We start from the raw sequence: 13,030 nt of genomic DNA, 5'->3' as shown, positions 1-13,030 counted from the left end.
GCCTTTCTTATAGGTCTAAGGAGAGAAGGAAACGGCTGGAGAAATTTTCCTGCTTCATGCTTTCAAAAACAAAGGATGGGGACACAAGGGCACAAATCTCTTCTTTGGGATCTTTCTATTTGCAGCTGTGATCTGGAGTGAGGTAGGAGCAACAGCGTTTGTCAGGAAAAAAACGACAAAAAGTAAAACGCGACAATTTAAGAAACATTCAGGTTGATTAATCAGGCAATAACCAGTTCCAAGATCAATAATGCAGGCAAGTGAAATAGGACTCTGTAAACTCTCCAGCACTTCAATACATGGGAGAATAACCACCCTGGTGGTGCATGAGAAATCCATATTTTCTACTCTGCACGTTGGCAGCAACTTCATTTTCTTACTCAGATACTACTTGAATATTCTGTTTCGTTCATCTAAGTCACATGACTATTGGGGGTTTTGTTAACCTGTGAACTCGGGAAAGCAAAAACTGCAGCAACCAAGGAAAAAAAGTATTTTTAGAGCTAATTGAAGAGATAAAGGAATGAAGCTGCTGACAGCTACATTAAAAAGAAAACCGCTTCTGAGCAGTGCACAGCAGACTGCTTCCAGCTCTGATGGGCTGATTTGCAGAGAGATTGCAGAACTGGCAGTCGGAAGACCTTTGCTCTTCCTTCTGTCCTGAGACAAATCTGCCACATATCATTAGGCAAATTGCTTGCCTCCTCTGCGGAGTAACAATTTCCCTGTGTGTCACCTGGAAACGGGAACGCTCACCTCGGAAAGATGCTGCGAGGTTTGATTCATTAATGCTTGCGAAGCAGTTTGAGATCAATAGAGTAATGGTAGTGCAGCATGGCAAGCGTGCTGTTACAGTCATCCTCATCTGTTGGGCCTGGCCTGAATCCCTTCTGAGGAGTATCTATCGCAGAGCACATGGGGTGTCCTGCTTTAGAACAGTCAGACAACAGTGGCGTAGGGGCCTGAGCCCGATTCGGCGTCTCTGTTGCCCAGAGAAGCCCGTGTGCTGCCTGCAGCGGGAACCACCTCCGCTCCGAAGGGCAGCACAGCCCGAGCCAACTTCAGGTACTCACTGTCATGCTCCCCCTCCCATACGCCAGTGCCAGCTCTCGACTGACCCTGCTCTGAGTCACTTAAGCACTAAATCTGCTGATAAATAACAACAAAAGCAGCATGGATAAATTTTCTGCCAGCTTAGTGCACTGAACTTTCTTCATGCAGGGTGCACCTCATGCAAGGAAAGGAGTGGGTGAGGCAGGACACGGCCACCGGTCCTTGGGCTGGTTTAAGCTGTGGAAACGCAGGCTAAGAGAAGGTGAGCGGGAGCCAGGGCTGCCGTGCTCTCCTCATATGATGCTGGAAAGTTCATTACCAGTTTTGTATCTTCATTTCTTTATCTGCAGGACTGTATCACTGTTAGCAATCCATCTCACAAGAGAGGGGAGCCTGTGAGATCTAGTTAGTGCTTTTAAGGTGCCCCATTAGATGCAAAGAGCTGCAGAAGAACCTGGTACCAGTTAAAACCCGGAGTGGACAAAAGACGAAAAGCTTTGATTAGTGAAATGATGGAGGAAACCCTCCCAAATACACGTGGTTTCTTTGGATGGGGAGGAAAGTATCCTCTCAGGTCAGCCCCAGGACTGTGAGCCCTGGGCACATCAGCAGCTGGTGGGGCAGAGCACTCACCTGCCCCAGTCCATTTCCTTTAACAGGAGACCCACAGGCTGGGCTGTTATGAGCAGACATTAACGGTGAGTTACAGGGTGTCCCTCAGCTCTCTTTTCCTAAAAGTTTCCTTTTTTCTTTCTTTTTACACAATATGAAAAGCAATCAAAAACTGTGTGAAATTTCCTCCTTCCGTCTCTACCACAGAGCGATCCTGGCACCGTCTATCACATACCTTTGTTACACAGAGGATAACCTCGCACCAAGTTCCTGTGTCACTTGCTAGCTTTCTTGGCATGACCAACAGCTGTGTCATGCAATAGTTGTTCGTGATGAGTTTCTGAGCCTCTGTGGGAATGCAGCATTTTCTCAGACTGACGAGGCAAGATCTTGCCTGCCTTGAACATACAAATCCTGGCACTCGGGAGGACCAATGTCAGTAGAGAGGTCCTTGCTATCCAGGCTGGATGCCTGTCTTTTGGCACCGATGAGAGCTACATTCACAGTGGCAGAATGAAAGTAGAAAGACAGTGGTAAGAAAGTGGCAAATGGAAGTATTGAGCGGTGGCTCCTGCGTTTTGCCTGGCCGTACAGACATACACACGCGCACCTCCCCACCAGAATAAACACATGGAGAAACCAGAGTGTGGTGCAGTGAGCAGCCCAGCACACTTAGTTTCAGTAGTCAGTGAAGAAAACTGTATTCCTCATCTGAGCACTTATTTGATAATATCAAAACCCAATGAAAACCCATAAAAATAGATCAATTTGAAACCCAATGCCAATCGTTCCCAACCACTAACATTGCTCTGAAGAAATCCATTCTCTGCCTTTGAGGAACCTTCACACAGGTGAGCGGATCCCTAAGGTTATAGTGACAGGTCTTAAAGACATTTACCAGTGCAGAAACCTCAACGTGTTTCATGCACTCATTCCTCTAAACCAGGAAGTAAGAATGTCTCCAGCTTTGATTTTCTTCCCTCTGTGACATCTAATCTCTATTTACTAATCTTCCTGATCCAATGAGAGACAGTAAAACATGATACGTCTTACACCATCTCTTTGCTTTTGTCCTTGGATCAAAAGGGACCCTCCCTTTCTCTTCTTAGTCCATAAAACGGCACAGTAAACAGAAATAGCAGGGATACAAAACACCTGATGGTTACTGATTTCGGAAGGGCCTGCAGAGAGGTCCAGGGAGCACGTTGGCTTAGCTGTAGTACCTACAAATCCTCGATGTTAGCTGTGAATGTCTGACATTCCCCACAGTGCCTAATGCATTCACCCTCTTCCCATGGATGCACAGCTACTCCACCTCTGTCCATCTGTGATATTAAAAGCTTGGAGAGAGCCTGCTCATTCCTCTGATACTTGTCCAGCATATCTCAGCTCTTCAGAGTCCTGCAGTCCCTCCTCCCCATCGCTGGGCACAGCCCTGGGACCCTTCCTTGCCACTGTGCCCAGAAAGATGTAGCACCAGCCCACAGTGGCTGTACTGCTCAGTGAAAACTGACTGTCCAGAGATCCCTACGTAAAGCTGTCCTTTCTCAACTAGCTATGCAACGCTTTCCTCTTGTCACCTTTGGCTTTCCAGACCAGCTTCCTCAAAATATCATTATAATGATCTAACACTAAAATAAAAAAGGAGAACTAAAATGCAGTAAACACACAGTATCTTGCTTTTGTACTCCAAGCTTTGTCACCCTTTGATTTATCTTATCTAAAGCAGATTCACCCTGCTTCTGCTGCCATTTTGTTCATTAGAAATCTTCTGCTATTGCATGACCACCTATGCATTTCCACTGGCAAGAGTACAGCCATAGCCTTTTGCCTGGCCTCTAATCCCTGCCCGCAGTACAAATACCGCTCTAGTAATCTAACGCTTTCACCTTTGCAATCCTCAGCTGATTTCTAAGTCATACAGCAGCAACACATGAAAGCAAAAAGCTGGCTCTGGACAAGACTTGATCGCCAGATACCAACCATAGGAAGCAACTGCAATCACGTTATCTCATGGCAGATCTCCAGCCCGAGCTTCTGCTGAGGTGCAGAGGACATTGCATATAGCGCAAAGGGTTACCAGCATCTGTACTCACTGATAAACTGCAACTGCTGCAGGTTGAACATCTTAAAAAAACAAAGCACTGATAAAGGGTCTAAATGCAGCCATTGAAGCCTGAGTCCCACACAGTGGGTGGGGGCTGACCTGCAGTGCTGCAAAGCCTGATTCTGCCACGTCCCCTCACAGCAGACACTGGAGACACAAGCACATAAAAGAAGTGGCTTTGGACTTGTTTGACAGCTTCCCCCTGCTCAACAGCAAGAGCCACAAAACCACTGTGGAGTTGTGATCCCTTTGATACTGGGAGGCGGCAATGCTGGCACCTTCCCTTAGAGGCCAGCTCACTCCCTGATATGTGAAGGTCCAAATCTCTCCCTTGCTCTGCCTTTGAGTCAGCCTCCTTACAGAGGCTATGGACAACATGCTGAGCACAGGGGACATCCCCTTAGGTAAGGGCCTACACTGGCCCTGCCAAGACAGGCAGGGAGAAACAACCACGTGCTGCTGGGCCATGGTGTAAGATGGACACCACACAGCTTTGCACTTACCCATTTGGCACCACCGTAGCTACCTGGATCCTGGACTGGTAGAGGCCAAAGCCCAGGGAAAGTTCAAGTATCATAGGGCAAAGGGGTGTTTTGATGGTCCAGACTTTGGGCTCAGGGGTAGAGAGGCGTCTACATCCTATTTATGACCATAATCCCAAAAGGCTGTCACACAAATAGCGACCATCACCTGAGTCCCCTGCAGGACTCCCAGGTGGCCTCCCCAGCTACAGAGGTTCTTCAACAACACCAACACCTTCCCACTTTTAAAGCCGGTGCTAAATACCAGCTAATTAATTTTTTACAGCTGCATTGGAGGTATGCTGGGTAATTTCATGCGATAGTTCTCAGTGCTCAAGTAGGGAAGGTGATCCAGGGAGTGAAGTAACTTCCCTGAGGCCAGAGTGAGTCATTTACTTTGTCAGATCTGGGTGTCTCTAAACACGGACATTTCTGAAAAGTTTTTTTAAACCATAGGAATGGTATAAAAATAGGTACAGAGGGAGGTACACACAGCCAGCACAGAACTGCACAGGCCTTTGCAGAACTGGCCTTTCTTCAAGAATCAAGGTTTTGTTAGAGCAGTGTGTTACCAAAGCAGCAGGTTCTGCGAGCTGTTACTTACCAAGCTCTGAAGCCTTCACAGTGAAGGTCTGGTATCCCTGAGACCTTCCAGCTCATGACGCTAGTGAGTTTGAAGCCATGGAGCCAGGCAGGACAGGCTGATGGCTGGCAGTGCCTGAAACGCTCTGCAGGACCCACAGGTTGCGTGCCACCGCTCTTCTCTGCACAGGGCATTGTGCGATGGGGTGGACCAGCCACGTGAGCTCTGCAACCATGCGGTTTTGTGGCAGAGGTGGCCATGTCATGCTGCTGTTGTACCCAGAATGTGTCATGGGACAGGAGCTCAGTGCCACGTGACCACTGTGAGCAGGACACTTTATGGGACAGGTGACTCGCATGTTGCTTCTTCCTTAACTGTGAGTCAGTGCCAAGAGGTGTCCCAAAGGCAGTGCTCCATGGGTAGAAACCAAACTGGCGGCATGCATGCTCTCCAGGATCTGCTGGTCCATCCTGGATGTGAAGGGGTTGTCTGCAGAGGCCCAGGAAGCTCTTCTAGGACCCTGCCTGGGAAGGACACAGGCACATCCCACAGCACAGTTCCTTCCTCAAATGCCAGCCACCTCTCTGCAAGCACAGGGTGCTGCATATTAGCTTCGTATCTATCTGCTGCAACTCTTTCAAGTCACAGATTTTCACAATCCCCTCTTGTCTGCTCTAAAAGGAGAAGTAAATTCTGTATCAATGGCAACCACGAGAAGCCTGTATAATTTTGAGTGCATGTTTTCAGAGGGTGACAAAGATACTCAGCCTTGAAGGATAAGGGTGTGTGGGCAGTGAGGTTTGCTTTGCTTTTATCTTGGACAACACTTTTCAATGCCTGGTGCCTCAGCAGCTGCATTTTTGACTTCGGGGAGTTATGACTCACTGTTTGCAAATCCCTGAGCCACCAAATTGAAGGTATGCCCTGCAAAACACAATCGCCTAAAACTGAAATGGTTATAGGTGGGTGTTAAAACTTCAATTACTCTGTTCTAGCGCTCAGGGCTGGCTCCATATCCCTGCCTGAATTTCTGGCAAATAGAAAACAGCACCTCTTACTTTGTTTAGATGAACAGGATCTCTCTGGGTTTGTCTCCTTCAGTGAAGTCCTCAGCCAACCTGAGAGCAATCAGGCTACAAAAGATGCATTATCCCATCTACACCAGCACAATGCCAGCCTGAGGAACATCTGCTCTGCCCAATCTGCACTCCTGCACTCTGCCAAATTGCTTCAGACACCAGGGCCACCCCAATATCAGACCGGGCCTGGCCTGCTGGAGTACAGGGCAGAGGCTAAGGCTGCCTTTTAGCCTGCTTTCTGGGTGATCTGTGTGGGGCTACGTGCTCTACTGCCTGCCATCCTTTCTGTTGGAGTGGATCAGTTCGCTAAGCAATACCTGTGACTTGGGGAAAAACAGTGCAAACACCATATCAGGCATTTCTTAGCAGGCAGGTAGGAGGGCTGTGTGTGAGGAGCCTGAGACCCATCAGTAAAGAAATGAATAAGAAAGAATGATCTTTTATCCTCAAGTTTCTTTTTTTTCCTAGATCATCAGTGTTTTTCTTATCAGGAAAGAGTGATTGCATTCACTGCTGCAGACCAATGCTGTTCACACAAGGCTAATACTCCCTCTTTTTGGGTCACACATCAAACAGCCTGTGGTGGGAAGGAATCACCACCAGCCATCTGCCAGGGCATGATGGGATTGTCTCTGGGGAAGGGGACATGGCGGACCGCCACCTACACACACACCCGAGGTCCATGAACAGCCAGGCTTGGGTCAGAGGTTTTGATTGAGCCTGGCGGGGGCACAGGGGCTGCCTTTGCAGGAGAAATGTAAATCCCAGCTAGTACTTTGCAGAGCACCATCCGCGGATGGTGCATGCAGAGTCCCCGCCCGCGGATTCCAAAATTTAGTAACCTGGTGAGAAATCTGCATTATCTCGCAGCAAGCACAGCACAAACACGAGGCTCCTGGAGGAAGCAGAAGGCACAGCAACAGCTGCCAATCTGCAAATGACCCCCTCTTGCTGCTGCTAGTGGGATCCTCAACTTCCCACTGTCTGTGGCAGATCCTGCAAAACGGAAGCTTTAAAATCCAGGTTTAAACTCTACGTGAACAACGGGCTTCCAAGGTAAATACACCAGCAAGCGCTTTCCTTTAAAAAAACAAGCTGTGAAAGAGAATGCATACAAAGAGGATTCCATGCAAAGATGGAAACTCAGTTATTGTACTGCGAGTGGCCAGTGACGATTCCTTGCCGGGCTTCACTGACACTGAGGCCAGGATCGTGGCCCTGGGACTGTACTATTCTGAGGCGGGTCCTGGCACCACATTTGCTGGACCTTAAAAGGTCAGAAGGAAAAATGCGTTACCACTTATCTGAAAGATTGGGCACTAAATCACACCACGGTCCCACAGCACCGGGGCACTGCATTACTGCACAGCCTTTCTTTCACCCGGGGGAGACGCGTGCCACCTCTCCCCGTCCTTCACCCTAGGGACAAACTCCACCTCCTGCAGCAACCCCAGGAGAGGCACTGAACACCCCAGAACCTGGCAGATTGACAGGTCAGCGATGACAGCGGGATGATGCAGTGGTCTGCTGATCCCTGCAGCGGATCACCGTAAGGTGCTCTGTTACCCCGACAGATTTGGGTGACTTTTGCCCATCACAAACAGCCAGGGGATACAACCTCATCGGGGGTTCCTGCCGGGAGCCTGTGGGAAGAGAACTGGGCCCTCTCTTTCATTAAGGGAAGAGAACTGGGCCCTCTCTTTCATTAAGAAGGGCCGGCGCTACGCTACCGCGCCAGCGCCGGTACCGCCCCCTCGGCGCTCCCCGGCTGCGGGGCGCCTGGGCGCCCCCTGGCGGCGACGTGCGGACACGGGGGGACACCCTGGGGAGGGAGCGAGTGGGGGACGCTGCAAGGCACTGGGGGGCGGGGGGCACTGCGGGGTGGGGGAGCACGGCAGGGTGAGGCGGATTTTTTCTGCCAAACATAGGTGCTGTTGCCTCCACTGCCTGCTCTGGAAGGTTGCAGTCCTGGCAAATAAGCGCAGCTGGCAGAGGTCTGATCCTGTGCCAGGCCCTGGCAGGAGGAGCTGAACACAGCCCGTCTGCACCACAAGGGTGCGGTTCAGCCGCTGCCCCAGGAGCCAGCATGTCCCCTCTGCCCGTGGCTAGGACCCCCAGCCTCCTCCTCTGGAGCTTTTGCCACCCCGAACAGAGCTAGGAACGAGCTCCATCTCCCAGCCCAGGCGGGGCAGAAAGGGCAGCGCAGCTGCAGGGCCTCTCTGTTCCGGCACCACTGCCTGCAGATACCAGCCAGGACCCCAGCACACCTTGCTCACGTCAGGGAGCTTGGCGCCGGTCGAATGGGTGCTCCTACCTTGGAGTATGCGGGTTTCCACTGGATGCTCTTTCACGGCATTTGTCCCCGTGTTTTTCTGCCAAACATAGGTGCTGTTGCCTCCACTGCCTGCTCTGGAAGGTTGCAGTCCTGGGGCAAATAAGCAGCTGGCAGAGGTCTGATCCTGTGCCAGGCCCTGGCAGGAGGAGCTGAACACAGCCCGTCTGCACCACAAGGGTGCGGTTCAGCCGCTGCCCCAGGAGCCAGCATGTCCCCTCTGCCCGTGGCTAGGACCCCCAGCCTCCTCCTCTGGAGCATGGAAGGACAGCAGCTGCCCTGCCCTCCTGGTTCTCTGTACAAGGCAGCATTTGTCTTTTCAAACCAAGATTTGCACCCCATCCTCCTTACACCTCCTCTGGCTTTACAGACACCAATCTGCCAAAGGCATTTTCAAGCTGTGGTGTGATGTGGCCGGGCCACTTTAGGGTTGGTTAGAAGAGCGCATTGTATCCAGGTCCTGTCTGCACTGGGAAGTACTTGAGTGGCAGCCCTGCTCACACCCTAATTTTGTGATACAGTTAAACCAACACTGTTCCCTCTATCCAAAACATGCTCTCATCCTGTAACAAAATCCAGGCCCACCCAAACCGAAGCAGATCTCCTCCAGTGGGCAACATACGCACTCCTTGCTCAGGCTCTGCATTTTAACCGCACAGTGTAGCAGATTTCTTCTATCACTAGCCCACCAGTGCCTGTCTATGGCTATTTCAGTTACATTTCTAGTAAGCTTTAAAAACAGAGTTAAAAGTACTTTTTATACTGATAAAGAATCATCCTTGCTGCAATGTGTTCCTCGCTATTGCAACAATACCTGTAACGTATTGGTCTCGCCCCCTGACAAGACTCACAGACGCTCTCCTGTTTTCCTCCGGCAGGCTTTCCTATGTGCTCGCTGATGCTTCGTACAATTGGTTTTTCCACTTTCTGTGCGCAGTTAGTTTTCTCCGTTAGTTTTTCTGAGTCTCATGGTCTAACGTGGGAAGGAAAACAGATTTCTTTTAAACCCAGGAAGAAATTATTTTAAGGAAAGGTCAACATTGTAAGGGGGGCTACTGCAGATTCCTGAAGTAACTTGAAGAAACCCCACAGGAGCAGCCCCTGAGCAGACAGTGCCCCGTCAGCACTGTCTCTGTGCGAAGGCAGGACACGTTTCCAGGGCAGCCGAACAAAGCGCAGGAGCTGAGCCCCAACCAGCCCCCCTCCAGGCCCACCACTCCCATGGAAATCACAGGCGAGCCCCAAGCAAGAATCATGGTGTGTTTTGCTTGGCAGAGGCTCAGCGTGAGTTGTGCTGACTAGCTGAAAAATGAGGTTGTAAAAATAATGAAACTGGAAGACGACTGTTTTTTTCTTTTCCAGCTGCTTTTCGAGAGCCTTAGCAAGGCTAAGTAAACTCTGCCATCACTCAGCCAGGTCATACCTGCGCCCTCGCGGCTGGGAACTGCAAAACCTCGCTCGGGATCGAATACAGAGAGAGAAGTGCCCTCTGCCTCCCACTGGCAGCCAGAAGGCTGCCTTGATTTTTCATGTACAGGATTAAACAGTGAAACACCAATAAAATCTGAAGCACAGAGTTTTTTCTCAGTCATCATGACAGCCACGTGCCTGTGGTTTTTTTCAGGATTGCTGTTAGATTTGTAGTTAAATCTCCAAGCTAAGGTGTTGCCAGGATGACTTCTGGTACACATGCACAGCCCTGTTTAATATCTCCTGCCCCTGACCTGGGCTCCTCAGAGAGCAACACATTATGTCATGGTCCCTGCATATTCCTGGTGCAAGCTCCCCGCTGGTATGAGGATCACAGCAGGATAAATCCAGTTCCCTGCTGCTACAGGCTTCAGTGTGCTCCTGTGGTCACAGCCAACCCGCTCCTTCAGGAAAACAACTTCTTCTCCTTTCCTCCTTGAGAACAAATTGCTCTGACAGATGACACAGCTCTGAGTTTGGCATCAGCCCTGTAAAAACAGAAGAGCGTAGGGTTTTTCCTAGGGTGCAGTTCTGTCCATGGCTTATCCTGCCAGAGGCATTTATTAGACCGCTCTCGTCCCTCAGCCCTGGCAGACGGCTCCATTGCGGCTGTTCCCCTCCCACTGCTCGGTGTCCCTGAGGGTGACATGCTCTCTCCACAGCACGTCACCAGGAGCTGGGGCATTACGCCAGTGCCTGGATGGCAGCAGGGTCTGGTAACCTCTCTCATGCTGCTTCCTGACCCACAGCTCTCTGGGGCATTACTGCTGGAGGGAGACATTCCTCGCAATGGGAGAATTAAAAAAAAAACAACACATGAAGAGAGAAAAATAAGCAGCTCTGGACTCCTGGCTCTTGCTGCTGCTTGGCACTGGCCCTGGGTGGCCGGATCTGCATGCAAGCACCACAGCCTGGGACAGTTAGGAGGCAGTGGGCCCTGCAGTGCTCCTTGCCTGCAAAAGCAGCCTCTCCCTGCTCGAACACATCCCGCAAGCTATCCGCGAGCTATTGCAGCCACCATAACCAGCACACCCAGCCAGGGGCCTGCTGCCAGCTGTTAACCGAACCCATGCACGAAGGAACAACAGCCTGGCACCACTTGGTGCAAGCTTAAAGATCTACACAACACACAGAGCAGCAGTGAGAAGGGCCTGCAGAGCCAAACTCATCCTTGAAGCAAGCCTAAAGGCAGCAGCTTTTCAACCCAAAGATAAATTTAGCCTACGTGGTAGGGCTGAAGTCTTGGAACAGACGCTGCACAGGCTCGGCATGACTCAATTATCGCAATTAGAAATGGATCTGAACACAGGGTTAGCATATAACAGCCTGATTCAGAGCTCGCCAGGGTCTGGGATGGGTCAGATGTTGAAACTTTTGCATTTGCCAGCAAGCTCAGATCCAGGCTCTGGGCTGAACCCATCAGAGAGAAACCTTTGGCCAGGGATGTAACGACTGAAGCCCAATTATCTCCAGACACAAGGGGAATGTGCATGTATTTATTTCCCTCCCTTTGCAGGAGAAATTGCCCTGAGGGAGAGAGGGGAAATAAAGGCTGGAGCTGCACATGTTATTAAAGACGCAGCCTAGAGCTCATTTATTCCCTGTGATATGGAGGCCGGGGTTGAAGGAAGGACAGACAGCCGCTCCTAGCAGAGTAACTTTCCACAGCAAAACCAACCTAGACAACTGGAGGGAGTCCCCAGACGCAGCACCGCTGGCCAGCCTTAAATTAGAGCCTGCTGTTTTGCTCAGCCCTCCATGTTTCACGGTTGTTTCTCCCTGAACCTGCCTACCCAGTTCCAGGGCCCCAAAGCCCAGCACTTTGGAGAAGAGGGCCAAGATAAACATGCTTTTCCTGGAGAGCAGAGGGACCTGGAACATTTCCCTAGCTGGAAGCACGAGGCTGAGGAGCTGAACACCCATCCCTGCGACCATCTCCTGCTGTGCTGCTGGAAGATAGCCCCGCTGTCACCCAAAACATGGTGACAAAACTACCTGCTTGTGCTAGGATATGCTAGCAGGGCCAGCTGCCAAATTCACAGGTCTGGTGCCTAAATAAATCAAAGGGAAATTGAAGTCATTTGCCAAGAAAATTTCCATGATAGGAATTGGGGGGGGCAGCGAGGGGAGAAAGGGAAGGCCAGTTAGGAGGTGATGCTGTTTTGAACATAGCACACCAAGAGACATCCCATTTTATTTAGCCTTTGCCAAGGGGCTATTTGACTCCAGATCCAAACTCACAACATTTAGGAAATTCCCTTCCGATACTTGGCAATCTCAGGCCAATTCAAAGAATTATCTCCGTGACTCATATTAAGATCTTAAAGAAAGGTCGAGTCCTGGATCATATTATGCAAACATGAAAAGCCTGTTGTCCCACAGGGCTCACAGGCGAAAGCCTTGGTCCAGCAATCATGGCAGACAATATCCGTTCCTCGCTTTTATCTGCTTTAGATGTTTGGGAATAAAGTGTCAATCACCTCTTCCCCAGTCATGTGTTAAACCACTAACATTTTCCTTTCTCCAGCTCTCTTTGCCTAAGTTAGTTCAGGGCCGGTTATTATGCCTTGGCTGCCTGCAGCACTTCTACTCCAGCATCATTTAGCTGTCAATTATCAGTGGTTTTCAGCAGAAGATTTGGATTCAGCTTGAAATCTACTTGCGTAAAACATCGCCTTACAGAGCAACAGCAGTGCACGTGCCAGCGAGACAAACTGTCCCAATTTGTGGCTCATTTATTCAGCAGGGTAATCAAAAGCACCGTAACTCCATCTCTGGTGCTAAATCCCAGTGCCGCCCATGCTGACTGCCCTTCTCCGGTGCCATCCCACGCCCGGCGCTACCACCAGGCTTTAAGCCTTTGACCGCTCGAAGCCACCACTGTCAGAGCCCTGGCAAGAGCCAGCTTTGGCTAAAAAGGAGGAGAATACAGAGCTGCTTTGTGCGGCGGCTGGAGAGGAGACTTAAATGGATGCCCTGAGCGCCCCGTATTATTTAATTGCTTTTTGCTCCTTTTCAGGCCCCACAGTGGTTTTCCGCAGCAGGGCCGAGCGAGTGGCTACCATCCCTCTGGCGCTTGGCCGGCCCCGAGGCCTGGCCAGGCCTGGGAGCTCAGCAGGAGCGTGGGCCCAGCCGCACCGCGGGAACCCCCGGCCCTGGGCGCTGGAAAGCATCGAGAAAGGGACGGTGGGAGCACCGGGGGAGGGAGGCGGCCGCCCGCGGCTGCAGAAGGCCGGAGCCAGCCCCGGAGCTCTGGAGGGGCCGGGCCCGCCC

General features: G+C 50.9%; 1 protein-coding gene across 1 annotated transcript in view; it reads left to right on the top strand.

The window, feature by feature from the left end:
• The first annotated feature begins 4,139 nt into the window (after positions 1-4,139).
• Positions 4,140-13,030, top strand: part of RPN1 (ribophorin I) — a 17,541-nt gene continuing 8,650 nt past the window's right edge. The window contains exons 1-2 of the mRNA XM_009284558.1: positions 4,140-4,176; positions 12,777-12,943. Of these exons, the coding sequence (XP_009282833.1) occupies positions 4,140-4,176; positions 12,777-12,943 (204 nt within the window). The remainder of the gene's footprint in view (positions 4,177-12,776; positions 12,944-13,030) is intronic.

Source organism: Aptenodytes forsteri, unplaced genomic scaffold, assembly GCF_000699145.1.
Source record: "Aptenodytes forsteri isolate BGI_AS27 unplaced genomic scaffold, ASM69914v1 Scaffold53, whole genome shotgun sequence".
NCBI classification, from domain to species: domain Eukaryota; kingdom Metazoa; phylum Chordata; class Aves; order Sphenisciformes; family Spheniscidae; genus Aptenodytes; species Aptenodytes forsteri.
This window is presented reverse-complemented; position numbering and strand designations above follow the sequence as displayed.